The sequence below is a fragment of the Festucalex cinctus genome, chromosome 16 (genome assembly GCF_051991245.1).
Source record: "Festucalex cinctus isolate MCC-2025b chromosome 16, RoL_Fcin_1.0, whole genome shotgun sequence".
NCBI lineage: Eukaryota > Metazoa > Chordata > Actinopteri > Syngnathiformes > Syngnathidae > Festucalex > Festucalex cinctus.
Genome location: NC_135426.1, coordinates 4,067,501 through 4,094,765, shown reverse-complemented (window position 1 = coordinate 4,094,765; position 27,265 = coordinate 4,067,501). Strand labels below are relative to the sequence as shown.

Here is a 27,265-nt window from a genome sequence, read left to right as displayed (position 1 = left end):
TCCCAAAGATGAAAATGGACATTTTTGCTATCATTTTAGTTAGCTTTAGTTTTGGAAACATACAATGTAGTTTTAGTTTTCGTTTCTTAAAAAGCATTTTTGTTTTTATTTTATTTCATGAATGAAATTCTTTTTTGAATTTTAGTTTGTTTTTTTTCATTATATTTTACTAAAATTGGTTATTACACAAACAGCCAAGAGATGGCCGCAGAGTATAAGAGATCAACAAAGGAAAGTTCTATTACTCACAATTCTAAACAGATATGATGAATATGTGTGAATAATGATGTAAGTTAACTATATTCTAATGCGGAAACAGATAAATATACTTTTTTTTTTTTTTCCTGATGAAAGAAGAGACTTTAATCTTTGTTTTGGTAGGCTCCATATTTTTATAGCAATAGACAACAATAATCTGCGGGCCTTGCAAAATCAGTCTAAATCCAGTCAAACAGTCAGAAGAGGTGAAAATTGTGGTTCAGTTACAAGACACACAAAAATAGCATGACTGTTTGTTCTAAGTTGAGTATTCCAGCCTTTAATACATTCAATAATGTTGTAACAAAAACATACTTTGGTTTAAAAAAAGTTTGCAGTGCATGTCCAACAAAAAATAGTAACATTATTGTAAATTCACAGTTAAAAACAATAAAAACACATCATATAAAAACACACTTGTGTGGAGTGGCCTCATAAAAAAAATACATCCTAGTTTCATCTTCTGATACAGTATGTTAAATTCTCCAATATGGAAAGTGAATTGGTTTCCCTTCGAGTTTTTTTTTTTTTTTTTTTGCAGTGAGTCATTTAAAAAAAACAAAAAACATGGAGGTTGTAACGATATAAGAGAAATTCAAGTTTTTAAAATGGGCTCATCAGGTGCGTGCCTTGCTTGCTTGCGAGGGAGGTACCGTTCCAATCCGTTTTTTTGTTTGTTTTTTTTTGTCTTGACGTGGCTCGCGTCACTGCTCGTGCACCGTCTTCCCGTTAACGCCGGCCAGGCCCCGCGCCAGCGCCTTGGTGAACAGCGCGTGGGATTTCCCGCAGTACGTGTGCGTGCTCTGCAGCAGATCCTTCTCCAGGGGGGCCAGCAGGGTCGACGCCGGGTCGGCGCCAAACGGGTACTACCATCAAATGGATACACACAGGATACAGAAAGTCACTCTCAAAGGTTGCCAGTGTTCATTTGGACAAGACATTTTTGTTTAGTTTGACTAAAATGAATTCAAGTTTTAGTCATCTGATTGGATTTTAGTTTTCATCCAGTTTTAGTTGACCAAAAAAAAGCAATTTTAGTCGACTAAATTGACAGTTAAGTCGATATTTTCCTCCAGCATACATTTCAGCTTTTATACACAAAATTAAAATACACCTATTTGTAACTGTAGGTTAACACTAGGAGTGAGACGATATATGTCGATATCGCAATAAATCGTGAGACTTTGTCTCCCGATAGATTAATCACAAGTATGGCGATATTTGTAGTTAATATACAGCCACTTATAACGGCTCCATTTTTCATGACTTATTGAGCAATTACTTGGCGGGCCACTAGGGGGAGCGCCTCATAAGAGTGGTGGGAAAATAGACGCAAGTCTTCAGGAGACGAAGACTCATCAGCTTACTTTGACTTGTGGAAGACATTTTTATTTGTCTAGCAACTGACTCACTTTCGCATACGTTTCTATGAAAAAATGTGTATTATATCTTCAATTTTAACATTTTAAAACATATTTTTATGTTTTCACTTTTTGAAGCACACCATTTCTGAAGAATATTAATGTAATTGGATTCAGTATTGAAGTAATTTCATTTATTTACTTTTGCAATGTTACACCAAATAATTGTCACAGTTTACAAAAAAAAAAAAAAAGGGGGGGCCATGATTGGTCGTTACCTACTTCTTCAGCACAGGTGATGTCATTATCAGTAGAAAAACGACTTTTTAAAAGTATTGATTGTACATGAAAAATAATGAAGTTATCAAATTCATTCTGGATAAAATATTTACTTTTTTTTTTACTGCTGAAAATTGTTCAATGAGTCAAGTATCCCTTTTTCATATACAGCCACTATAACGGCTCCATTGTTCATGACTTATTGAGCAATTACTTGGCAAGCCACTAGGGGGAGCGCCTCAAGTGTGGTGGGGAAATGGACGCAAGTCTTTAGGTGAAGAAGACTTGCGGAAGACATTTATCTGTCCTGCAACTGACTCCATTTTGCTTACGTTTCTATGAAAAATGTGTACTATATCTTCAGTTTTAACATTTTAAAACATATTCTATGTTTCGACTTTTTGAAGCACTTTCTGAGGAATATTAATGTTGATAAACTATGTAACTGACTCATATGTTGCATGACATGGCGTATCGATGATGTATCGGGAGACAAAGTATCACAATTTATCGCGATATCCATATATAGTCACACTCGTAATGCAAATCCCGCCTCACTACTGGGAGAAAAAAAAAAAAAAAAAACAGTGTTAAGTGGAGCTTCAGGCAGCTTAGAATATCTCTCAAATGGATAAATTAAAAAAGTTAATCCGCGAGGCACACATGGTGAGATTTCTCCCCACCTTGCTTTTTTTTTTTTTTTTTTTTTTTTATTACAACCATGCGCAAGATGCTGGCTTGTCGTAAAAGTGGCATTTACTGTTACTGCTATTGATTTCCGTGCGAGGATGATGGCGCACACGCTCTCCCGATTCCACACATATACTATACAGTAAAAAGGCAATTAAAAAAATAATAAATAAATAAATGGATCAGATTCACCGTAGTATTACAGTCAGTACAGAACATCCTTTATTTACTTTTTTTTTTTTAAAACATATTTTCATGACTATAGTAGAAAAATATACAGATTCATTTAAAATTAATGCAGTATTAAAAACTTTTTTTTTTTTAAATGTGTCTACAGAATGTTTTAGAAAGACTTGAAGCTTTGATCCAATTGCTTTAAAAAAAAAAAAAAAAAAGTGCATTTCTATAGGCTAGTGTCAGAATGGGAGTAATCATGGAAATAAAAACATCATAATTCGATCTTTCATTTAATCGAATCCTGGGGTGGGCCATTAATTTTTTTAAAGGGACCTTATGAGGAAGTGAAATAAGAATCGCATAAACAAAAAAATAATAGCAACTGAAAAAACAGTAATAACAAATACTAAGTGTTCCTGTGCGTTTCGGCCTCTTGAGGGCAGTGTGGTGCCCTGCATCCATGGCGGACACACTTAACGTGAGTACAGAAGAAAGCTGCGATTGAATTCTGTTCAAATAACTCGTTTTTCACACATTGGAAAGAATTTGTGCCTCTGCGTAGTGTTATCTCACCTGTGGGTACGTGTTCCCACAACATTTGTGTGCGGATATTCCTTATTTGAAGGAAAAACGCTGCCCAAGTCGATGCTAACTTCCTGTTAGCGTTTTCTAACCTTCTGTTAGCGCTAGTCTAGTAATATTTTAAAAACGAAGCAGGTTTTGTATTTAAATATACAGTGGATGTCATTCTTCGCGTTGTGTGTTTAGTTGTACAGTTAACTCCAACTGCGGTGTCATGAAACAACTTAAAAGGACACTTGGGGAGAACAGAATAACATACGCTACACACTTGCTAGTTGCTAATGCAAGCAATATGGTGCATTCAGGATACTGTCACGGCGTCGGAAACTTCATAAATGTTTCCAATTTGCCATTGTTTTTTTTTTTTTGGCTGAATGGCAACAATATGTGAACACATACAACAGGTACTGGTTTGTCAGTTAGTTTACCTTTCGTATGGCCTCGTAAACCGCTCGGAAGGCGGGCTGCTTGCGGTCGTGGTACACGCCTCGGTTTCCGTGCAGGACATAGACGCCGTTGTCCTCAGCGGAGGCGCAGTTGCTGCCGTAGATGCAGTGATCCGGACGGTAATTCCACTGGCACGGGAACTCCAGGAGCAGCTCTGGACAAACCAGCACAAAAAGGATGCAGACAGATGATTGGTTTTCACATGGATGAAAGAAAATGTGGTTGTGGTGCCATCTAGTGGACATTTGGGGAAAGTTCAAGCTTATACATGTATGAACGACGTGTGCTACTCACCAGGATTGTAGTGGAAAATGATATTTAAAAGATCCTGGTCTCCCCAGGTGATGTTGAGTTTGTATTTTTGGAGGAGTGGCATCAGTAGCTCCTCCCATCTGAGCTCCACGGAGGTCATATCATTCTGTCAACATTTTAGATTTTTTCAGGCTTTTTATTAACTTTTTACTACTGAAAATGTCTCAATGGGTCAAGTATCCCTTCAATATTTTGTACAGAATTAACTTGATGACATTATTATTTTATGTACAATGGATACCTTTAAAAAGTAATTATTCTACTTGCTGTCGACTGATGATGACATCACCTGTGCTGAGGAAGTAGGTCACGCCAATCACGGCTCACCTGTTTTCTGGGTTTGGTCAGTAAACTGAGCCACGATTGGTTGTTACCTACTTCCTCAGCACAGGTGATGTCATCATCAGTCGACAGCAAGTAGAAAAATTACTTTTTAAAGGTATTAATTGTGCATGAAAAATAATGTTACACATGAATTATAGACAAAATGTGGACTTTTCTACTGCTGAAAGTGACTCAATGAGTCAAGTATCCCTTTGTCAAGCAAGTACAATACTTGAGGGACATCTTGTGGCCATCAGTTGTATTACAACAACCAAGCAAACGGTCCGGTCCCCCTCTTTTCCTCACCTTAAAAAATCCGTTCCTCATCCTTGTGAGATTCATAAGCATGACACCCGAGTTGACGCCGGTCCTGCCGTAAAACGGGTGGCGGGCGAAGCGACTGTACCAAGCGATGCGCGGTTCCTCGTGCTCGGGCGCCATGGCGGCCAGCTGCGCTGAATCAAAGCGGGACAGGAAATCCCACAGGCGGTCCACGGGCTGCAGGAAGAGGATGTCGGAGTCCACGTAGACTAACGCGTTGACGTCCTTTAGGATAAGCTGCGACACAAAAAAAAAAAAAAAAACAAGAATTACACCCCGATAAAATGTCCTTTTCATTTTCTTACTCACAGGTAGAAAGAGTCTCTGAGAGGCGCAAGGTTTGAAGAGTTTTTTCCACTCTGCTGCATTCCCACTGGGGAAGCGGATGGGGTAGACGGTGTAGTTGAACCTGGAGCGGATAAACGCAGGCCACGATTCCAACTGCAAACACACCAAAACGGGCGGGGCTCATCAGAATCACAATCGAGTTTTATTGCCATGTAAGAGATTATTATAAATTTCACCTTACGAGGAATTTGTCTCGGTAATTGCTGCACACATGAGACAGACAAGTAGCATCGAGATGTCACAACACAAACATTCGACAAAAGATTAAAAAAAAAAAAAAAAAAAAAAAGGTAACCGGGAAATAATTAATATAATTATAATAAAATAACAAAATCTCTCTAAATACCTCATTACATTGACTGACATCAATTTATAAAATATTTGATGATGATAATTCCAGAATGCAAAACAGCGCAAGGACTCAGGCTGTGCAATGAATCGAAATTCAATTACAATTTCAATTATTGCACACCACAATTACAAAATCAGCATAATCGGGGGAAAAAATGAATACTACTGATTTCAAACTACTTTTAAGTTGTTTAAACTTATACATTTTACACCTTTTTTATTTTATTTTAAAATAACTAATTTAATATCCAAAAGAAACTTGCATAATCATAGTGTTTAATTATTTGTCTTCATATTTTTTATTTGATTTTATTGTTTTTACGTTGAAACATTCTCTTGTTTTGTCCCAAAAAATAATCATTCGTGTAATTTATATAAATTTAATAAATATTAAATATTTTGTGTATTATTTATTAAATATTTATTAAATATTATTAGCACATTATAAAAATAATATGTTTAATGAATAAATAAATGATCAATCATCCTACTGCACAGTGCACATGTTGCATTCAAACTTCAAGATTCTGCCAACGTAAATAAATCAATCAATAAAAATAAATATTATAAATATATATAGAATAATGTATATATATATATATATATATATATATATATATATATATATATATATATATATATATATATATATATATATATCTACATACATACATATACATACATATGTATACATACATACATACATACATACATACATACATACATATATACATACATATATATTAGGGGTGTGAATTGCCTAGTACCTGGCGATTTGATCCATATCACACGATTCGATTCAATACCGATTAATCCCGATATGAATTTACAAGTCGATTGTTGCGACTTTTTCTCAAATTTAGAAAATACCATTCAGTAAACTTGTAAATGCACACTGTAAGATTTGTATGAAAATGTATTATTTATTGAACTGAAACTTCAGTTAGTGATCCAATGTATTTTACAAACAGGTTGTAAAGCATTGAAAAAAAATATTAAGGCTTAATGTTCCATTAATATAACATTCTTCCATGCCTAAGGTGTGAAAGTTAGACGTTTTGTTCAATATTTATCCATCAAAAAAGGATGTTAAAAAATTGATTCGGCTGCCTATTGAATCGATTCAACAATTGCGTGATGTAGTATCGCGATATATTGCCGAATCGATTTTTTTTAACACCCCTAATATATATATACATACATACATACATACATATACATACATACATACATATACATACACATACATATACATATACATATACATACATATACATACATATATATATATATATATATATATATATATATATATATATATATATATATATATATATATATATATAAAATAAAATGTTTGGTCCAAAAGGAACTTACATAATTATAGTGTGTCTATTTTTTTTATCTTATTATTAAATGCTTAAACATTTTCTTGTTTTGTACAAAAAACATAAATCATCCTACTGCACAGTGCACATGCTGCACTCAAACTTAAAATTTTTGCCACCATAAATAAATAAATAAATAAATAAATAAATAAATTAATTAATATTATTAATATATATTATAAATTGTTTGGTCCAAAAGAAACTTATATAATTATAGTGTTTCTTTTTGTTTTTATTGGTCTTCTTATTTTTAAATGCTTTAACATTTTCTTGTTTTGTACCAAAAATAATCGTGATTTCAATTATTTCTAAAATAGTCGTGATAACTATTTTTTCCATAATCGAGTAGCCAAATGCTAGATATCCATCGTTTTGTTTTGGGGTTTTTTCCCCCAAATGATTACTCACTGCTTCCATGAAGCCGGCATGTAGCTGGTCTTCGGCAAAAATGTGCATCTGGAGGCGCTCGATGCTAAAAAGTACCGCCGACTTCAACATGGTGACCGTCTCCTCCAGCCTCTCGCCGCAGGCCACCACCGCCAAGTGCATGCGGGTGGGATGAGCTCGACTCTGGCCAGCTACTACCTCCAGTTGGCTCCTCTGACGCATGATGTACCTGAGTGGCATTCAACCAAAAACAATCAGGAGTTTACCAAAGGGTGTCCGGAGCCTGACACTGCCATCCATAACTATAAATATTTACATACGTAATCCTATATTTTAGGACCTATTGTCTGAAAACCTCGCTTGTCAAGCAGTAACGGAGATACCGCTTGCGAAGCAAAGCAGGCACATATTACTACTATCCTAGAAGACGCTGTTTATTTTTCTTTATTTATCTGAATTTTTCAGACAAAATGCGGCCGAACCGTTGAACGTACCGGCACAAATGAGGTATCGAAAGATGCGGCTCGATCTGACTCAGCGGGGAATTATTTTTTCCAGAATTTCGAGTTACGATGGCAATGCGATCCCCCCCCCAGATCCCCCCCCCAAAACACCCAAAGGTCCCATATGATTGAATGGAGAAGGGGGGGGTTCCACAAATCAAGCACCTAGAGATTGACCAGATTTCAACAGGAAGTGACCTGATTTCAACAGGAAGTGACCCGGAAGTGACCAGATTTCAACAGGAAGTGCCTTGATTTCAACAGGAAGTGACCCAGAAGTGACCAGATTTCAACAGGAAGTGCCCTGATTTCAACAGGAAGTGACCCGGAACTGACCTGATTTTAACAGGAAGTGCCCTGATTTCAATAGGAAGTGACCTGATTTCAACAGGAAGTGACCCGGAACTGACCTGATTTCAACAGGAAGTGCCATGATTTCAACAGGAAGTGACCCGGAAGTGGCCTAAAATCAACTGGAAGTGACCTGATTGTAACAGGAAGTGACCCAGAACTGACCTGATTTCAACAGGAAGTGCCTTGATTTCAGCAGGATTTGGCAAACTGTTAGGTGCATACGGCTTTCTACCTTGCAAGAGTCAGCAGTCGCATCCAAAATTTCCGCGGAAATTTTTCTAGTTTTACAATAATCGTCCAGTAATTTTTAACAACTGTAATCTCAAACTTTAGGTATTGCACATTTAGCAAGATAGTAATTTAAATTGAGGCAACGCAGAGATAAAGCGAGATAGTGACCTGACTACAGATCGATTTTTTTAATTATTATTTTTTTCATTGCACCCTTAGGTCTATGTGGCGGAACCAAAACTGCCAAAATTAAAAATAAACGATTAAATGACTAAACGTAAAAACGGATATAAAAAGAATAATTCAAAAATTAAATGCAAATGTATTTATGTGCATATTTTTTATTTCCAATTATATTTATTTTTGTTATATAATTTTCTAATTATATTTTTGTAACTCCGTTTTTATTTACACTTTGTCATTTATTTACTTATTTAGTCATTTATTTTGAATTTTAGCCCTCCATATTGGTCAGACATATTTTGCTTGTTTGTATTTTTTAAAGGGAGAGCTCAAATGTTAAAATGCTAAGAGACACACACACACACATATATATATATATATATATATATATATATATATATATATATATATATATATATATATATATATATATATATATATATATATATATTAGGGGTGTGAATTGCCTAGTACCTGACGATTCGATTCGTATCACGATTCACAGGTCACGATTCGATTCGATACCGATTAATCCCGATACGAATTTATAAGTCGATTGTTGCGATTTTTTTTTCATTCAAATTTAGAAAATACTAATCAGTAAGCTTGTAGAGTGTAAGATTAATATGAAAATGTATTATTGATTTATCTGAAATTTCAGTCTTATAGAGGTTGTAATCTGTTTCATGTTTGAACAGCATTAAAATAAAATATTAAGGCTTAATGTTCCGTTCATATAACATTCTTCCATGCTCAAGGTGTGAATCCTAACCCGAAGTCAGACGTTTTGTTGAATATTTTTCCATTAAAAATGGAAGTTTAAAAATCGATTCACACACACACAAAAAAAAAAAAGGTAATGATGATAAGACGTTGAATCGGTAAGACTACCGAATGAACAATTCTGAGCTCTTAAAAAAAAAAAAAAAAAAAAAATTATATTGAATCGATTCGAGAATCGCGCGATGTAGTATCGCGATATATCGACGAATCGATTTTTTTTAACACCCCTAATATATATATATATATATATATATATATATATATATATATATATATATATATATAAAATTATTATTATTGTGTTTTATTTTATTTTTTTACTTTTTTTTAATTGAAACACTGCAGAAGGTGAACGAAGGTGGAAAAAGGACAGATTGCAGGTCTCCTATCAGATCCTAAAAGAAAATTGGCGCTGTTACCAGAATACAGTGAAAGAGGCAAAGAAAGAATACCTCGCGAATATCATTCAGGCAAACCATCAAAATCCACATGTACTATTTAAAACTATTGATTTAGTACTTAAACCTCCTCAGCCTACATGCACAAACTCTTCCCCTGAAATGTGCAATAACTTTCTTCAATTCTTTATTGATAAGATTGATAAAGCTAGAGCACTCACCACCAACAACATCACTTCTGACCCTTCCATTCAGGTCCATGGCTCGGTGGTGCTAAACTCATTTGAAGTCATTTCTCCGAGATCTCTAGAAGATGTTGTCCACCAGATTAAGCCATCTGGCTCCCCATGTGATTCTGTTCCCCCTCATTTCTTTAAAGAGGTTCTTCCGACTATCAGCAATTCAGTTCTGGCTATTATCAACAGTAGCCTGCCTTCTGCGTAGTCCCCAATTTAAACATGCTGTGGTGCAACCTCTCCTGAAGAAACCAGGCCTAGACCAATGTGTGCTGTCAAATTTTAGGCCCATTTCCAAACTGCCTTTTATCTCTAAAATTCTGGAGAAAGTGGTACACATGCAACTAAGCACCTTCTTGGAGGAAAATAACATCTTGGAGGTTTTCCAGTCAGGCTTTAAGAGGATGCATAGCAGAGTCAGCCCTGTTACGAGTTTTTAATGACATCCTCCTGGCAAATGACACTGGAGACTATGTATGTCTCATACTGTTAGACCTGACTGCAGCGTTTGATACCGTGGACCACAGTATTCTGTTGGCTCGTTTACAGCACCTGGTGGGCATTGGCGGCAGTGCTCTTGAGTGGTTTCGATCCTACTTGGCCGACAGAACATTCTGTGTTCGCCTTGGGTGCTCCGAGTCCCGCACCGCCCCACTGTCATATGGTGTTCCGCAAGGATCTGTATTAGGCCCCATTCTATTCTCATTGTATCTATTGCCCTTGGGCTCCATCCTTAGCAAACATGGAATTTCTATTCATTGCTATGCGGATGACAGTCAGATCTATGTCCCGCTTAATAAAAAGGACGCTTTCTCATTGAGGCCTCTTTTGTCCTGTCTGGAAGAAATCAAAGCCTGGATGGCTTTAAATTTCTTGAACTTCAATGAGAAGAAAACAGAAGTTATGGTCTTTGGTCCCAGCGGCTCTTCTCATCCTGCCGACGTGGGTCCTCTGGCACAGTATTTGAAGCCAACAGCCTCAAACCTGGGTGTCAAGATGGACAGTCACTTTAAACTGGACCAGCAAATTGCCGCTGTTGTCAAATCCAGCTTTTTTCATCTTAGACAGCTGGCTAAGGTAAAAAAATCTCCTATCTCAGCAGCACTTAGAAATGGTAATCCATGCTTTTGTTACATCTTGGCTGGATTATTGTAATGCACTTTATTTTGGGATCAGCCAGTCCTCCCTGCAGCGTCTCCAGCTTGTCCAAAATGCTGCTGCTCGTCTCCTTACGGATGCCCGGAAGAGGGACCACATAACCCTATCCTGGCCTCTCTTCACTGGCTGCCCGTGAAATTTAGAATCCATTTTAAGATTCTTCTATTTGTTTTCAAATCTCTCAATGGTCTTGCCCCACCTTATCTCGCCGAGCTCTTGCACCCCTACACACCTGCCTCAGGTCAGCAGACCAGACACAATTGGAGGTACCGAGGGCTAACCGGAGGCTTAGAGGAGATCGAGCTTTTGCTGTTGCCGGTCCCTCCCTTTGGAACGACCTACCACTAAATATTAGGCAGTCCCCCTCATTATCCTCTTTTAAAAGACGTCTTAAAACACATCTGTATTCTTTGGCTTTTGGCGCAACATGAGACTTGTTCTTGGTGTTTTGTGGTGTGTATGAGTTTGATGTTTAGTCTACTCATTTATGTATTTATTTATCTCTTTATTCACTACTTCTTATTTGTTCACTGATGTATAATGTATTTACTTGTAAATAAAAAATAAATAAATAAATAAAAAACTGTATTCACACTTCAAAATGTTTGCTTGTTTACTGCAAAACTGATGTTTATGTACAGCACTTTGTATACAACGTCTGTTCTTAAAGCGCTTTATAAATAAAGTTGAGTTGAGAAGATAGTCTGTCCTAAAGTCTCGCGTGAATACCGTTTTTGACCCAAAGCATGACGTAATAAGCTAGCGAGTTTTTTCCCCATTCCATTTTCTAAACATCTTGAACTAAAAACGTCGGGCCAACTCAGTTGTCCGTTGCAAAACAAAAACAAAAAAATGAGTAAATAGTGACGACAACGACGTGTGTTATTTTTACTTACCTGTTTTTCCGGTGTGAGCTTTGTGGCTTTGTTTTGTCCGCGTCCCCGTGCCTGGATCCGGGGACTCTCAGGGGGACGTAAATCCTCTTGGCTGCTCCGTTCCCCCCGGCCGACACATCCCACTCAAAAAGTGTACTATACACGTAGAATCCCGAAAACACGACAAACACCGCGCACATCAACAGTGCGCGAATGTAACGCCGCATTATCGAGTTCGAGCACGGAAAATCGGGGCTAAAGTCATGACAACATCGCGACGCGAATATTTGACAAGCTAACAGCAATGTTCAAGCATTTCCGGTTAGGGCGAAAGGAATAAACATGATATGGCGTTAGATACCTCCTTACAGCTTGATTAAAAAATAATGCTCTGCAGTGCTTTTTAATTAGTAGTGAATGTAACCAATGGGTGGTACTCTACAACCATAATATATATAGAATGCAAATACTTACGCCACGGTTATTTGGAACTTTTTTGTTTTTTTTTGTTTTTTAAGGGGACAAGTGTTTCCGGGTGTGGTCTTTAGTCGTCGTTTTCTCTTTGCCAAGGTCCCCCAACAGATTCAAGAGGTCAAGATCCTAAATGGGGGGAAGGGTGGGGTAACCCAAGTCAAGCTGATTCCTCGCCCCTCAGTCAACTTTTCTTTTTTTTTTGTTTTTGTTTATTTCATCTCTGAAAAAGAACCATTCACGGCTATGGGCAGCCCTCATGTTCACTTGCGTTTTTTCATAAAGTGGAGGGGAAAATTAGGTGGTTTGTTGACATTTAAAAATGGCTACTGGCATTGATAACTGCAGTATCACTATGCATAACTTCTGTATTTATAAGGGGGGAAGTGCGTCACTATAACCACATGTAATAATTACTGAACGATTCACCAGGTGGGGCTAAAGTGTGAAAACAAATATGTAGATATAGCGTGCTGTCTTTGTTTGGCATGAACGGAAGGCAGTTTTAATAGAAGAAATCTAACGTTAAACGGCATTTTCTTACTCTCTAATATAGACATGTAATAAACACACATTTCATAACAAGTGAGCAAAGCAAAAGGAAATGTATCAACAAATTGAAAAAAATATTCCATTGTTGTAACACATTTCTATAAGCAGTTGTCACGCAACATTAGTCCCAGCTAGTGTTGTGCACTTTTATCTCCAAACAATACTAATAATAATAATAACACATTTCATCATGCTGTGGCAGAATCATATTGCTTCAAATGAAAACAAAAACATGGCACTAACACTGATATGATGGATAATACGACCACATCAAAACATGGTTATGTTGTAAATATCCATGAATTAATCTTGTGTGAATCGAAAGTCATTGTGTCGTTTATAATAACTATTCATTGCTCGGCTGGGGAGTTTAGCGCATCTAACGTTTCCCCTCAAGTTGGCTACATGAAAAGTTTTTTTTTTTTTTTTTTTTAAATCCGTTCCACTTGCAAAAAATCAAATAAAAATACAAATAAACCGGAAGTCTTTGTGCGTGAGGTCCACACGAGCGTATCCACGTCATCATAGCTGCCATTTTGTGCAGCACCTATTTTTACCTATTTTTACTCCAAAGAAAAAGAAAAGTCCAGTTCAGTTCCTTTCTCAACCGGTATGCTTTTTTTTTTTTTTGACCATGTCTGAAAACTGATTTGACGTGCGTAAATTTGAATCCCATTATTCTGTGTGCGACAATCCTGAGTTACTTTTACTTCGGCTTGTTTGAACCCATTTGAGATACAACTGAATACTACACAGTCAATTCTTTAGTCTATTTGACTCTATTTAGAGTGGGACCAAATAGACTCAGATTTAGAGTCATATTTACACTTGGAAGAGAGTAAAACTAAGAATTGGGAAAAAAATTAATAAAAGTGACTCAAGGTAGAAAGCAACTCACGACCTTCAGCTTGGAAGCTCCTGCTTTCTGTTTGCCTGTCAGCTTGGAGCTGATTCCATGATTGCATGGAATCTTCCTAAAGGACCAAAAACGATTTCTTGGAGAAAAGCAAACAGTAAGAGGGGCCTAAAAATAAAATTCAAAAAACAATTTTGCTAACAAAATAAAAATTAAAATGCTTTTGAAAAAACTAAAACAGACTGAAAGTACATTTTATATTTACAAAACTAAAACGAACTATAATTATCGCAAAATGTCCTTAGAAGTCTTTGGTAATTGTGGGAAAACGTTATTGTGATTTTTATTCTGCACACTTTTTTTTTTTGCCATGTAACAACTCCCACATAATACTGCTGATTTACACTGTTCAAATTTCAACTTGCTTCAAAAATTCAGCCTCCCGGGGTATATATTGTCTGATTCTACATTACTTGCAATATTCACACAACTTAACATTAAATATCATTTTTCCCCACCCCATTCATTTTCAATGGGCTAGACTTTGAGCTATTTCTAAGTGTCACTTTCCACACCCACTTCCATACATATGACTTATCATGATTACCAGGTGTTTGATACTGCTCCTTGGCACTGCTGGTAAAGTACATTGCCCAGTAACCAGGAGGTTATCATTTCATAATTTATCTCTCAATTTACTTCATAAGTATTCCACATGCATTCAAATCTTAGCATTCAGCTTTCAGCATTCCCAAGCAATTTCTCCAGAAATTGCACTTAGTCGAGTTAATTGAGTGCATGAGCCTTTGGGGATGATTTTTTTTAATCGGCCTTCAGATTCGTAAAAAAGCCGATGCAGATATTTGTCAACATGCCCAATATCGGCACCGATAATTGGCCCGACCGATAATCGGTCTATCCCTAATTTTAAGTGTTTTATTCATTCACTCCCAGCCATTTTCACTGACGCAACACCCTTTGCTCCCGGCTGTTTTGACTGAATTTGCAAGGCCCACATAATATTGTGGAACCTACCAAAAGAAATAATTTAATTCTTTCATCAGGAAAAAAAAGTATATTTCTATCTGTTTCCGTTTTGCAGCATATAGCTGAGGTATTCACAAATCTGTTTAGAACTGTGGGGAAATCAGCCTGTTTGCAACATGTCCCTGGTTGATCTCTTATACTCTGCTGCCACCTGCTGGCCGTTTTTGTAATTACTACCATTGCTTCGCCCGTTCCCTGCAGTTCAGAGACTGCGTCAAAGCCCACTGTGTGCTATAGCATTAAAAAAAAAAAAAACATCCCACTCTGCTTCATCTATCCTTCCCTCCTTCCTCTCTTTAGTTTTTCCTCTGGTCTCTTGAGATCTCCTTAATTTGTTGGAATTTAGAGGTTTCTGAGGTTGGCGTAAGACTCTGGTTTTGTAACCATGCGGATGGTAGGTGGTGTTTGGTTGGTGCTGGATTTCACTTTGATGGACTGGATACGCTGGTGTCTGTGGATCTCACTCTGCCTCATCTATCCTTCCCTCCTTCCTCTCTTTAGTTTTTCCTCTGGTCTCTTGAGATCTCCTTAAATGTGATTTGAAGTACATTAATTTTGATATTAACCGGAATAAGGACGTTTGAAAGTGTGTCACACAGAAGTGACGTCAACGAGCAGCAGCCAATAGAAAAGCACCCAAAAATTATGTCGCTCCCATGCTGTTTTGGAAATATTGTGCACAAGTAATACACATTAAAAAACAAAAACAAAAACAAAACTAAAACTAATACTGAAACTAACTAAAAATAGACTAAAACTAAGCGTTCCAACCTTAACCCTTGACTGAGTTTTGTTTTTCTTATCATTTTTTTTTATTACTCTTCCTAGTGTCAATCTTAGTATTAGTGTATAACTGAGTCCATTTGGTCCCTATCTACATCGAGTCAAATTTACACTCCAGGGTTTACTGTGTAATACAATTGATATCGTAAAAAAAACAACAATTTGTTCAATTCGCGTCATCTCCGCCACTCACACACAACAAAAAACATTGGTATGACCCTTAACAATATACTAAAGTTTTCCAAAATGTGGCCTTATATAAAAAAATAATAATAATAAAAAATAAAAATAAAAACGCAAACAAACAAACAAAGGAGCATGCTCCAATGGGGTACCGCATGGATGCTATTTTTAGACCGCAAGGCCACGTGACTTGAGCAGCTTGAAACCGGACGGGGGTCCCAAAAGAAAAAAGAAGAAGCCGGCTCATTGACAAGCCATGGAAGTAGTGCTTGTTTTTGTTCTCTATTATCTCCGGGGGGGGGGACCTGATGTTTTTATTTTATTTTATTTGACTTTTTGTGCAGCTGTGACATGTATTTTTACAATTTATCCGTAGGGCCATTTCTGAATTGAGTAAACAAGTTGAGAAGCAGGAAGGATATAATAATTGAAAGTAGGGGTGCACCGATTGATCGTCCGGCCGATTTCCTTCATTTTGGAAGATCGATGATCAGCTGATCCCTTAAAAATGAACCGATCTTTTCCACCAATCTCAATCCCTCCAGAGGTCTGAAAAAAGTTCGCAGCCACTGTCCTCTTCTGCTGAGATGACCAAACGGATTTTCATTTTTATTTCAGAGAAACTGCTTCAAATGCAGTTTAAAACAACCCATTTGTATTATTTTGCCAATATTGTTCAATGTTTTCCAGTAAAACAAGATTGGAACATTGAAGGTATATGCTGCTTATAATAAAAAAAACAACAACAACAAAATCGGGATCGGCAGGTCAGACTTTTTAAAAGATTGGGGATCGGTGATCAGACGTAAAATTGTGATTGGTGCACCCATAGGTGTTATTATTATGTTTTATTATAATGTATGTTGTTAATGCACGCACAAATTGAGTTCCTCCACATACTGACTTGCTTCACAAGCATATTCTGTTCCCCTTTCATCGGACCATTAGCGTGGTTTTGAAAATTAGAAGGACCAAAACATGCCCTGTGAAAATTAAACTGCACTAAAATAGTAACCACCAGAGGGTGCTACAACTGAACAAAAGGAAATCAACCTGACTTTTTGAACAAATGTGTTCACTCATTCACTTGCCGCCATTTTGACAGAAGCAATTCCCTTCATTCCCGGGGCTGTTTGACTGGATTTGGACTGATTTTGCAAGGCCCTCAGACTATTGTGTTCTATTGCTATCAAAACATGGAACCTACCAAAAGAAAGTATATTTCTGTTTCTGTTTTGCAGCAATTAGCATTAGAATATAGCTAACTTTCATCATTATTCACAAATCTATTTAGAATTGTGAGTAATTGAGCTTTTTTCATCAATGGCCCAGAATGATCTCTTATACTCTGCTGCCACCTGCTGTAATTACTACCATTGCTTCACCCATTCTATGTAGTTGAGAGGCTGCATCAAAGCCTTCTGTATGTTCTAGCATATGACAAAAAACATAAAAAAAAAACAAAAACAAAAACATATAAATATGTCTTTGGGACATTTAACATAGAATGTATTTATACGTTTTTGGGAGTTAAATATCGTGAACATGACGATATTGTGGCAGTTTTGATATCACAATATCACGATTATCGTTCCATCCCTATGGTGCAGGTACCCCATTGATTCGTATCACCCTCCCAGTCCAAAAACATCTTCCTCGATTCTAACAAGCAGAAGTTGATAAGAAGTACAAGTTGTGTGGAGTATCGGGATTTGAGGTTGCAGGATGTGACAGATGAGCACTGGAAGCCCCCCCAAAAAATAATAATAATAAAAAAAGCTAATGTATCCATGGAGCACTTTCATACTGTCTAAAAGCTTGTCTGAGCATGATATCACAGTCCTGGGGGAAAAAAAGGCTGCTAGAAGATCAGAGCTTGCATAACGCGTGGGATTCTCTCAAGTGCCGTCAAATCGTTCCAAACGTTCCCGTTTTTGTGGATGATGTCACGTGTAATGCTTCCTCAAATCACATTGGTGACCGATTCGACTTGGATCCGATGCGTCCGTCCGTGCCTGGAAAAAAAAAAATGGTGGTCCGAGTTCCCACTTCAAAATTATCCATGAAATGAAAATCAACCAGGTCAAAAACGGGGCGGGGGGTCTCAGTGGGATTCCCCGTTAACCGAGCCGCCGTCTCCCCGAGGCGAGGACGAGCGCGAGAGGCCCTTCTCCACCGATTCCGAGCCGGAGCCGTTCTGGCGGTCGGCGGACGCTGCGGCGGCGCTGGACGACGACGATGATGCCGCCGAGGCGGCGGACGAGGGTCTGGCCTTCTCCTTAAAGTCCGTGATGATAACCGTCAGGTCGCCCACCGTCACCTCCAGATGCTGGGCACTGCTCCGGTCGATGTTTTTTAACCTGGGCCTGGAAAACACCAAAAAAAAGCACAAAAAAAAGAAAAAAAAAAAAGAAAAGAAAAAAAAAAAAGAAGCAATTTTTAACTTTGGTGAATCAATCCACACATGTTCGCTGTAGGAGTGTAATGATATGTCTATCGGCAATAAATCGTAATACTTTGTCTCCCAATAGATTATCGATACATCAAGTTTCGCGATATTTGTTGCTAATATACAGCCACTAATTTATTGAGCTTGGTGGGCCACCAGGGGGAGCACCTCATAAGAGTAGCGGGGAAATGGATGCAAGTTTTCAGGCGAAGAAGAAGACTCATCAGCACTCTGACTTGCTGACTCATACATTTGCATGTTTCTATGAAAAATGTGTATTATATATGCAATTATTTCAAAACATATTTTATGTTTCAGCTTTTTGAAGTACACAATTTCTGAAGAATATTAATTTAATTGGTTTGAATATAACGTCATTGTACTTATTTATTTACTTTTACAATGTTGCACAAAATTTTTGTTGTCACAGTTTATTAAAAAAAAAAAAAAGCCATGATTGTCCTCAACACAGGTGATGTCATCATCAATCGACAGTAAGTAAAAAAATTACTTTTTCAAGGTATCAATTGTACATGAAAAATAATGAAGTTATCAAATTCATTCTTAGCAAAATATTAACTTTTTACTGCTGAAAATTGCTCAATGAGTCAAGTATCCCTTTATTAATATACAGCCACTAGAACGGCTCCATTGTTCATGACTTATTGAGCAATTACTTGATAGGCCACTAGGGGGAGCACCTCATAAGAGTGGCGGGGAAATGGACGCAAGTCTTCAGGTGAAGAAGATTCATCAGCTGACTTTGACTTGTATTTATTTGTCCAGCAACGGACTCACTTTTGCATACGTTTCTATGAAAAATGTGCATTATATCTTCAATTTTAACATTTGAAAACATATTTTATATGGCGGTATCGTGAGCTCATCGGCTTGTATGGTGTCGTGAGTTTTTTCCCCCACCCGTGGTCGGCCGTCTCACCTCATCTTCTTGTGTCCGTTCTTCTTGAGCGCCGGCGCCTCCTTGTCGGCGCTCTTGTCCCGCTCCACGCGCTCCTTCTTCTCCTTCTTGGGCTGCGAGGGCAACACGAACTGCTGGCTGGCCTGCTGCTGCGAGACGACGAGCTGGGAGACTGGGCGTGGCTTCCTGCCGGTGGGGGGCGGGGGATGAATGAGAGGTGAAAAATGATAGTGAGCGCAACTGCGGCGCCGTCATCAAGAGCCAATCGGGGCTGCCAGGACCTGCTTCGGGGGGTTGGACTGTTGGTGACACTTTTGGTGCATGTCTAATAAAGTTTTGGCCATTCAAAAGCCCGTTATGCAATATGCTTTTGCCGTTGTGGACACCTCATGAAGCACAATCTGATGCGAGAAATGTAGTAAACTGTCTGCTTGTACAAATATAGTTGTATCGTTATATACAGTAGTTGTGCTCAACTTGGCACTGCAGTCAGGACGCTCACCAGGGCTGCACGATAGTGGAAAAAATGCGAAATACTTGTTGAATATCACCATATCAATATTACTGCGATACTGAAAGGGATGCTTGACTTATTTAGCCATTTTTGGCCAAAATAAACTTGATATTTTCATTATTTTTCATGTCCAATCAGTACCTTTTAAAAACACACTTTGCAACTTGCTGGCGACTGAACATGACATCGCAATGTGTTCAGGTAACCAATCACAGCTCAGCTTGTGAATGTCACATGACCAAACCTAGAAAACAGGTGAGCTGTGATTGGGCCCCTGTGATGTCATTTTCAGTCGACAGCCAGTTGCAAAATGTGTTTTTAAAGGTACTACGTGAAAAATAATGAACGTATCAAATTAATTATAGACAAAATATGAACTTTTTACTGTTGTAAGTGCTGTAAGTGAAGTATCCCTTTAACATGTACATAAAGAAATAACATTTTTATTGTCAAATGAAAGAATAACATTTTTTTTATGTAGCAAAATAAGCAAACTCAATATAATCTTAGCTAATTAACTGTAATGACCTCTCAATAACGGTCAACTATTGGTTAAGTTTATGTCTGATTGGTCAATTTCAGGTAAAAGCAAAAAATTCCATATGAAAATGATTGCATGCGATATGCACACTGCATGGGCCAATATCGCAATATCAATATTTTTTCGATATATTGCCCAGCCCTAACGCTCACCTCGATATTTAAGAGAGACAACTTTCAAACAACCACCGCCATTTTCTTAAGATGGACAGCAGATACAACAAAAACAACAGAGGCCCCAGAATTGACCCCTGCGGAACACCATACCTCCCGTTATAAATACACAATTTATATGGCAGTCGTCCGACTACTTTCTGTTTTTTTTTTTGCTCGACATATGTAGCTAGTATGAAGGGATCACAATAATGTAAACGATCAAACTCGGGTAAGAACCACCACTTCCGCAGCGACATATCAAATTGATGACTCGACACTTGACTCGTCTTCACGTTAGCGGGCCAACATCCGACACCGCTCAACCGATCCGTGCCAGTTGTAAACAACACTGCATATATACCTGCGATCCCCGTGTTTTCAAAACGACCGCCGATTGATGGGCTCTCGAAGGCACGTTTTTTGTTTTTTTTTTTGGGGGGGGGGGGGCAGATGGCCGCGTGTATGCACAGACGGAGTGTGTGGGTGGGTGAGGCGCAAGGGCCGTGACGGGGATGCACTATTCGAGCACAGCGCTCATTATATTTTTCATATTGTTCACTCTGTGCTAGCTTGATATGAAAGCAAGCCCAAAAGATGGCAATCGAGTGCATTAAGCTTTTTGTGTAGGGATGCACGATTAATGCTTTTTTTCAACCAATACGATAAACCAATCATTTAGAAAGTGCCGATGTTGATAACTGATATAAGTAAGCCGATAATTGTTTGCAAAATTAACTTGAATACAAATATACTTTGGAGTCCTACAAATAGGCTAACATGCATATCCATCAAAACATTGTGTAAAGCACCATGAAATTGAATTTTATTGATATGAGCCACAACCACAACAGATGGACCAACATGACATGTCGATTATTATCGGCAGATTTGTTTATTATTCGTATGAAATCAAATTGGTCAATAATTGCCACTAATTTTCGGTGAATTTCTTTATGATCTGGTTTATCTGTATGACGTACGTCAAATTAGTTGATAATTGCTGATAATTATCGGTGGATTTCTTTATGCTCTGGTTTATCTGCATGACGTCAAACTGGTTGATAATTCCTGATAATTATCGGCGGATTTCTTAATTATCTGGTTTATCAGTTTAATGTCAAATTGGTCAATAATTGCCGATAATATTCGGCAGATTTGTTTATGATCTGGTTCATCTGTATGACATCAAATTGGTCGATAATTGCCGATAATTATTGGCGGATTTCTTTATGATCTGGTTTATCTGTATGACATCAAATTGGCCAATAATTACCAATAATTATCGATGGATTTCTTAATTATCTGGCTTATCATTTTAACGTCAAATTGGTCAATAATTGCCGATAATTATCAGCAGATTTCTTTATGATCTGGTTTATCTGTATGATGTCAAACTGGTCAATAATTGCTGATAATTATCGTCAGATTTCTTTATGATCTGGTTTACCTGTTTGATGTCAAATTGGTCAACAATTGCCAATAATTATCGGCCATCGATATTATCATGCACCCCTACTTTTTGTGTGAACGCCTTAAAAAGCACCGCTGATTGCAAGAAAATGGATTGTGAAAATGCCACATGTGCATGTTGTCAGCACTATTAGTTCTGCGGATGCAAACGTTGTTTTAATGATGCAACGGTGACCTCATTTGGTGCTCGGCTTTCAAAATAAATAAATAAATAAATCTCTCCCTGTCGTTTTGTTTGCTGTATCTTTACCATCAAAGAGTGAACGAGATGATGCTGACGTGCAATGCAAATGGATTTTTCCTTGCCTACGTAACGGATGGGAGAGGACACGCAGTCATCCGCTAATATATCCGTTTTGTCAGCTGCGGAACCGCTTTTTAAATAAAGCCAGCGCATACCCCCCCAAAAAAACACTTCCTCCTTCAATCCAAGCCTCTCAAGTCACAGATGAAGCAATTTGCCGCTCCCCTTGACAAACCTGATCCTCCTCCTAAAGTGACAAAGCGTGTTTTGTGGGCCCGCCACCGACCGACGAGTGCTCACAAAACACACATTGTCTTTTTTGCCGCCCTTGGGCGAAACGGCGCCACCTCAAAACGACAAACCGCTTCTTTCTGATTGTATGAAAAGATGCTTCGCCAGACTGCAAATATGACAAACATGCCAAAAAAATCCAGTCTCATTTAGTACGATTCAGAATCGATTTTAAATGTCATACACTTGATTTTATTTCAATTATTTGATACTGTCTTGCCCTTTGTTTGTGTACTGGGAACGCTGTTCATGTTGTGCCTGATTTGGCCACTGAGGGGCAGTGTGGTTCTAGGTGTTCTGATACACAGTTATTTTAGTTAACTAAAATTAACAAAAAAACTAAAATAAAAAAAAAACTAAAATAAAAAAAAAATAATCAATTTTGTTAACGGAATAAAACTTGACTCATTGAACAATTTTCAGCAGTGAAAAGTTCAAATTTTGTCCAGAATGAATTTGATAACTTCATTATTTTTCATGTACAATTAATAGCTTTAAAACAATGTTTTCCTCTTACTGTCGACTAATGATGACATCACCTGTGCTGAGGAAGTATAACGACCAATCGTGGCTCACCTGTTTTATGGGGTTTGTCAGTAAACTGAGCCATGATTGGTCGTGACCTATTTCCTCAGCACAGGTGACGTCTTCATCAGTCGACAGCAAGTAGAAAAATTACTTTTTAAAGGTATTAATCATACATGAAAAATAATGACGTTAGCACATTAATTATAGACAAAATATGAACTTTTTACTGCTGAAAATGGCTCAATGAGTCAAGTATCACTTTAAAGTTTAAAATAAAACTCACTTTGTTTTTTGTAATATTAATGTGTATTAATTATACTTCAGTAATTGTAAAATGTTATACCTTTATTTTTTACTATTCCTCTAATTTGTTTATTTTTTTATTTTTTTAAATTTTTCTTATTTGTCAAGTTTTATACATTAATAAGTAATTGTGAAATAGATTTGTAAAAAGATATTACAGTTAGATAAACAATAATGAACATTTATTTCCACCCAAATAAATAAATAAATAACAAAAAGGAAAGAAAGGGGAAAAAAGAGAGAGTAAAAAAGTACCGTTGAGTACCGAGAACTGGAACAGTACTGGTTCAAATGTGAAAGGTACCGATCCCTTTTTTTGTGCGATGAAAAAACAAGCCCCGCGTGACCGATACGACGATTCATTCATCTCAGCTCTGTGATGATTGTTTGTCAAATAGCTTATTTTACGCTCTGTCACACATTCTCCGCTCGGGTATGGCCGTCCGTCCGTCCGTCCGTCTGTGTGTCAGGACTCACTCGTGCGTTTTTTTGTTTTTTTTCTAACAGCAAGGTAGCGTGAGGCTGGCTGGCTCCTTGGCGCTCATCCAACCTTGATGATTCATGTCTCTTCCCGCCTCGACATGCTAGCGCGGTGCGCGTATGATTGGCCATGTTGCGCAGATGGCTTGTCGCATCCCGTGGTTTATCACACCTTTTCGACAGGCCCGCGAGCCACGCCGCCGCATTCGCCCCTCCTCGACTCCCCCCCGCGCTCGGAGCTGAATGTCACGCTTCATCGTCGTCGTCAGTGTACGTTCGCTAATTTTGTATGCGGCGTGGCCACTGAAAACTGTCGCCTGAAGGGCGTGATCAGGGGAAAAAAAGGGGGGGGGGGGGGGGGGGACAAACGCAGCAAAAACTTGATTTGCATGGAGGTATGATACACCGTAGAGCTGCACAATATATCGAAAAAATAACGGTATCGCAATATTTGGCTTATGCAATATGCATATCACAAAGACATGCAATACGTTTGATCTGGAATTTTATGCTTTTATCTGAATTTGACCAGTCAGACTGTCAGGTTTACAAAAAAACATGACAAAAAAAGCTCGCGAGGAGAGGAACTGACTGATACAATTCACGACTGCACTCTCTGAAAAAGTGCCCTCCCCACCCTCTCCTTTTATTTGGCTTCCACGCCCCTAGTTCCATAGGTGTTCCACCCCTAATAATGCAAATCTATGCATGTGTCCTTGTTGGTGCACTTTAAAAGGAAAGACGACGTGCAGGACTGGGAACGTCTCACTTGTTTTGATCACTGTGCTGATTAGGGCTTCATAATATATTGAAAAAATATCGATATCGAGATATTGGCCTATGCAATGTGCATATTGCAATGACATGGTTTTATCTGAATTTGACCAGTCAGACTGTCAGGTTTACCTGTTTGATATTTATTACACATGACAAAAAAGGAGAAAAGGCAATCAGTTAGAAGCTTGTGAGAAGAGGAACTGACTGACACAACTGACTACTGCACTCTGAAAAAAATTCCCCTCCTCACCCTCTCCTTTTATTTGGTTTCCACGCCCCTAGTTCCAACCCAAATAATGCAAATGCAAAACATAGTTGGAACACAGTGTATTTAACGAAAATGTGCACCGACATCCAATCGTTATCGAGAGGTAATTACAATGAATTAAGAATACATTGAGTTTATTTTGCCACATGAACAAAATTTTATTCTTTCATTAGATTATAAAAATGTCATTTCTTTAAGTACATGTTAAATATCGCAATAATATCACTATATTCAGCAACTATATCACATATCGCATGTTTTTCCAATATCGTGCAAACCTAATACACTGTGATGTCTGTCTCACGATTCGATTCCATTCCGATTTGATTGACAATGACTTCTGCTTCAATTTATAGATGTGCAAAGAGTCACCATGATCTACTCCAGTCTGACTGGCTAATGCTAATTAGTAGAGGTGTTAAAAAAATCGATTCGGCAATATATCGCAATACTACAACACGCAATTCTCGAATCGATTCAATAGGCAGTCAAATCGATTTTTTAACATCCATTTTTGATGGAAAAATATTCAACAAAACGTCTAAATTTCACACCTTAAGCATGGAAGAATGTTATATTAATGGAACATTAAGCCTTAATATTTTATGTCAACGCTGTTCAAACATGAAAAATGTTACAACCTGTTTGTTAAATGCAGTGGCTTACAGTTATAAGACTGAAGTTTCAGATTAATAAATAATACATTTTCATACAAATCTTACAGTGTACATGTACAATTTTACTGAATGGTACGTTAAAAAAAATCGCAACAATCGACTTGTAAATTCATATCGGGATTAATCGGTATCGAATCGAATCGTGACCTATGAATCGTGATATGAATCGAATCGTCAGGTACTAGGCAATTCACACCCCTACTAATTAGCGTGCTACTCGCTGCACTTTTATCCCCTCAAAAGCAGGTATTCATACGTATACGCTTCAGGAATGTTTACAGAGAATCATCTTAACAATACTCACCAGCATATGGGAAAAAAAATCAACTTTTATTGGCATAACTTGATCGTGATTTTTTTCCCCCTTCTACTCTCTAATGTGGCGACGACTTAACAGTGTATCAGAATTCATGGAACCACACTGCCCCTAAGTGGCCAAATCGGGTACAAAATGAACAGCGCTCCCAATAAAGGCACACACAAACAAGGGCAAGTATCGTTTCTCACGGAGGTAACCGGTACCATTATCGGCCACCATCCAGCGGCCGTTTTTACGATCAGGGGCAAGAAATTCTAAATTATAGTTGCCATTAACTTCATGCAATTTGAAGGAAAAATAATATCAAATAATATAAAAAACAAAACAATCATCTGTCATTTATGGGTGGGGAATTTTATTTACTAGTGGTATCGGTATTTGGTATCAGTAGCGGTGGCTAGTAAAGTGTTGCATATCGGTACATATATTAATTCCATGTTTCAATAATAAGAATTAGTGCTGCACAATATATCAAAAAAATATCGATATTGCGATATTGGCCCATGTAATATGCATATCGCAAAGACATGCAATAAGTTTCAAATGGAATTGTATGCTTTTTATTTGAATTTGACCAGTCAGCTGTTGAACATTATCGAGAGGTAATTACAATCAATTAACTAAGAATATATTGAGTTTGCTTTATTTTGCCGCATGAAAAAAAAAAAAAAGTCATTCTTTCATACCGATCATAAAAAATGTCATTTCTTTAGGTACGTGTTAATTATCACAATAATATCTATGGCTATATTCAGCAACTATATGGCATGATTTTTCCAATATGGTGCAGCCCTAATGATGAATAATAGTTCCAACCAGAAAATGACTGTTATCATGTTTAAAGCATTCATTTTATCACTCGGGCTGGCAGTGGCGAGCTGGCAGTGGCGAGCAAATAAGGGGGAGGCGGCCGCCTCTGAATTTTGTACACAGGAAAAACCCTGTTAAGGGTCTACTTCCCCCCCCCCCCCATTGGAAGAGTGTCTTGAAAGGCGCCTATAAATTAAATGAATTATTATTCTGATTATGATTATTATTATTATTAAGTGTAGGGGGTGTTGACTGACTGTTGTCGCCGTCACGACGCCTCCTTGAGGCCAACTGCAACTTTGACGTGGCTCCTTTGAAACCAACGTGACAGGAAGATATGATTTATTTTGTCCTAATGGTTATATCGAACCGCACTCCATCATAAGTGAGACGCAATTCTACTTGTTTGCCACACCACTGTTGACATTTCCCACCAGCTGTGTCACCCCTTTTTTAGTAACGGGCAAGGGAGCTATCTCCATCTTGCGTTTATTTGTATGCTGCGTGTCGTTTGCCCTTTTTACCGTCGCGCTTGTGTCGATTTTGGTACGCTCATTAACGGCAGCGAGCACCTGCGCGGCGGCCATCTTTTGCTGCAGTGTTGGCAAGCCGTGGCGACAACGTTTTAGCGGCCAACGCGGATGACGATGATTTAGTGGTACCCCCGCCCCCCTTTAACTTC

At 37.9% G+C, this 27,265-nt stretch overlaps 2 protein-coding genes across 3 annotated transcripts in view; both read right to left on the bottom strand.

Annotated features, from left to right (window-relative positions):
* Positions 1-374: 374 nt before the first annotated feature.
* On the bottom strand, positions 375-12,542 carry gxylt1b (glucoside xylosyltransferase 1b). 2 transcript variants are annotated; one of them, XM_077499520.1, is made up of 7 exons: positions 11,968-12,534; positions 7,247-7,454; positions 5,061-5,192; positions 4,737-4,988; positions 4,089-4,212; positions 3,776-3,948; positions 375-1,124 (listed from the first exon to the last, which is right to left on the bottom strand). In XM_077499520.1, the coding sequence occupies exons 1-7, from the start codon at positions 12,171-12,173 to the stop codon at positions 963-965; spliced, it is 1,257 nt and encodes a 418-aa protein (XP_077355646.1). In that variant the 5' UTR covers positions 12,174-12,534; the 3' UTR covers positions 375-962. The 2 variants fall into 2 exon arrangements, with proteins under 2 accessions (XP_077355646.1, XP_077355645.1); XM_077499519.1 differs by having other exon boundaries at positions 4,737-5,192; positions 11,968-12,542.
* A 618-nt stretch (positions 12,543-13,160) lies between these two features.
* The window catches only part of yaf2 (YY1 associated factor 2), a 20,322-nt gene continuing 6,217 nt past the window's right edge, over positions 13,161-27,265 (bottom strand). Inside the window, exons 3-4 of the mRNA XM_077499521.1 lie at positions 19,228-19,392; positions 13,161-18,204 (exon numbers count right to left, since the gene is read on the bottom strand). Of these exons, the coding sequence (XP_077355647.1) occupies positions 17,943-18,204; positions 19,228-19,392 (427 nt within the window). The 3' untranslated portion in view covers positions 13,161-17,942. The remainder of the gene's footprint in view (positions 18,205-19,227; positions 19,393-27,265) is intronic.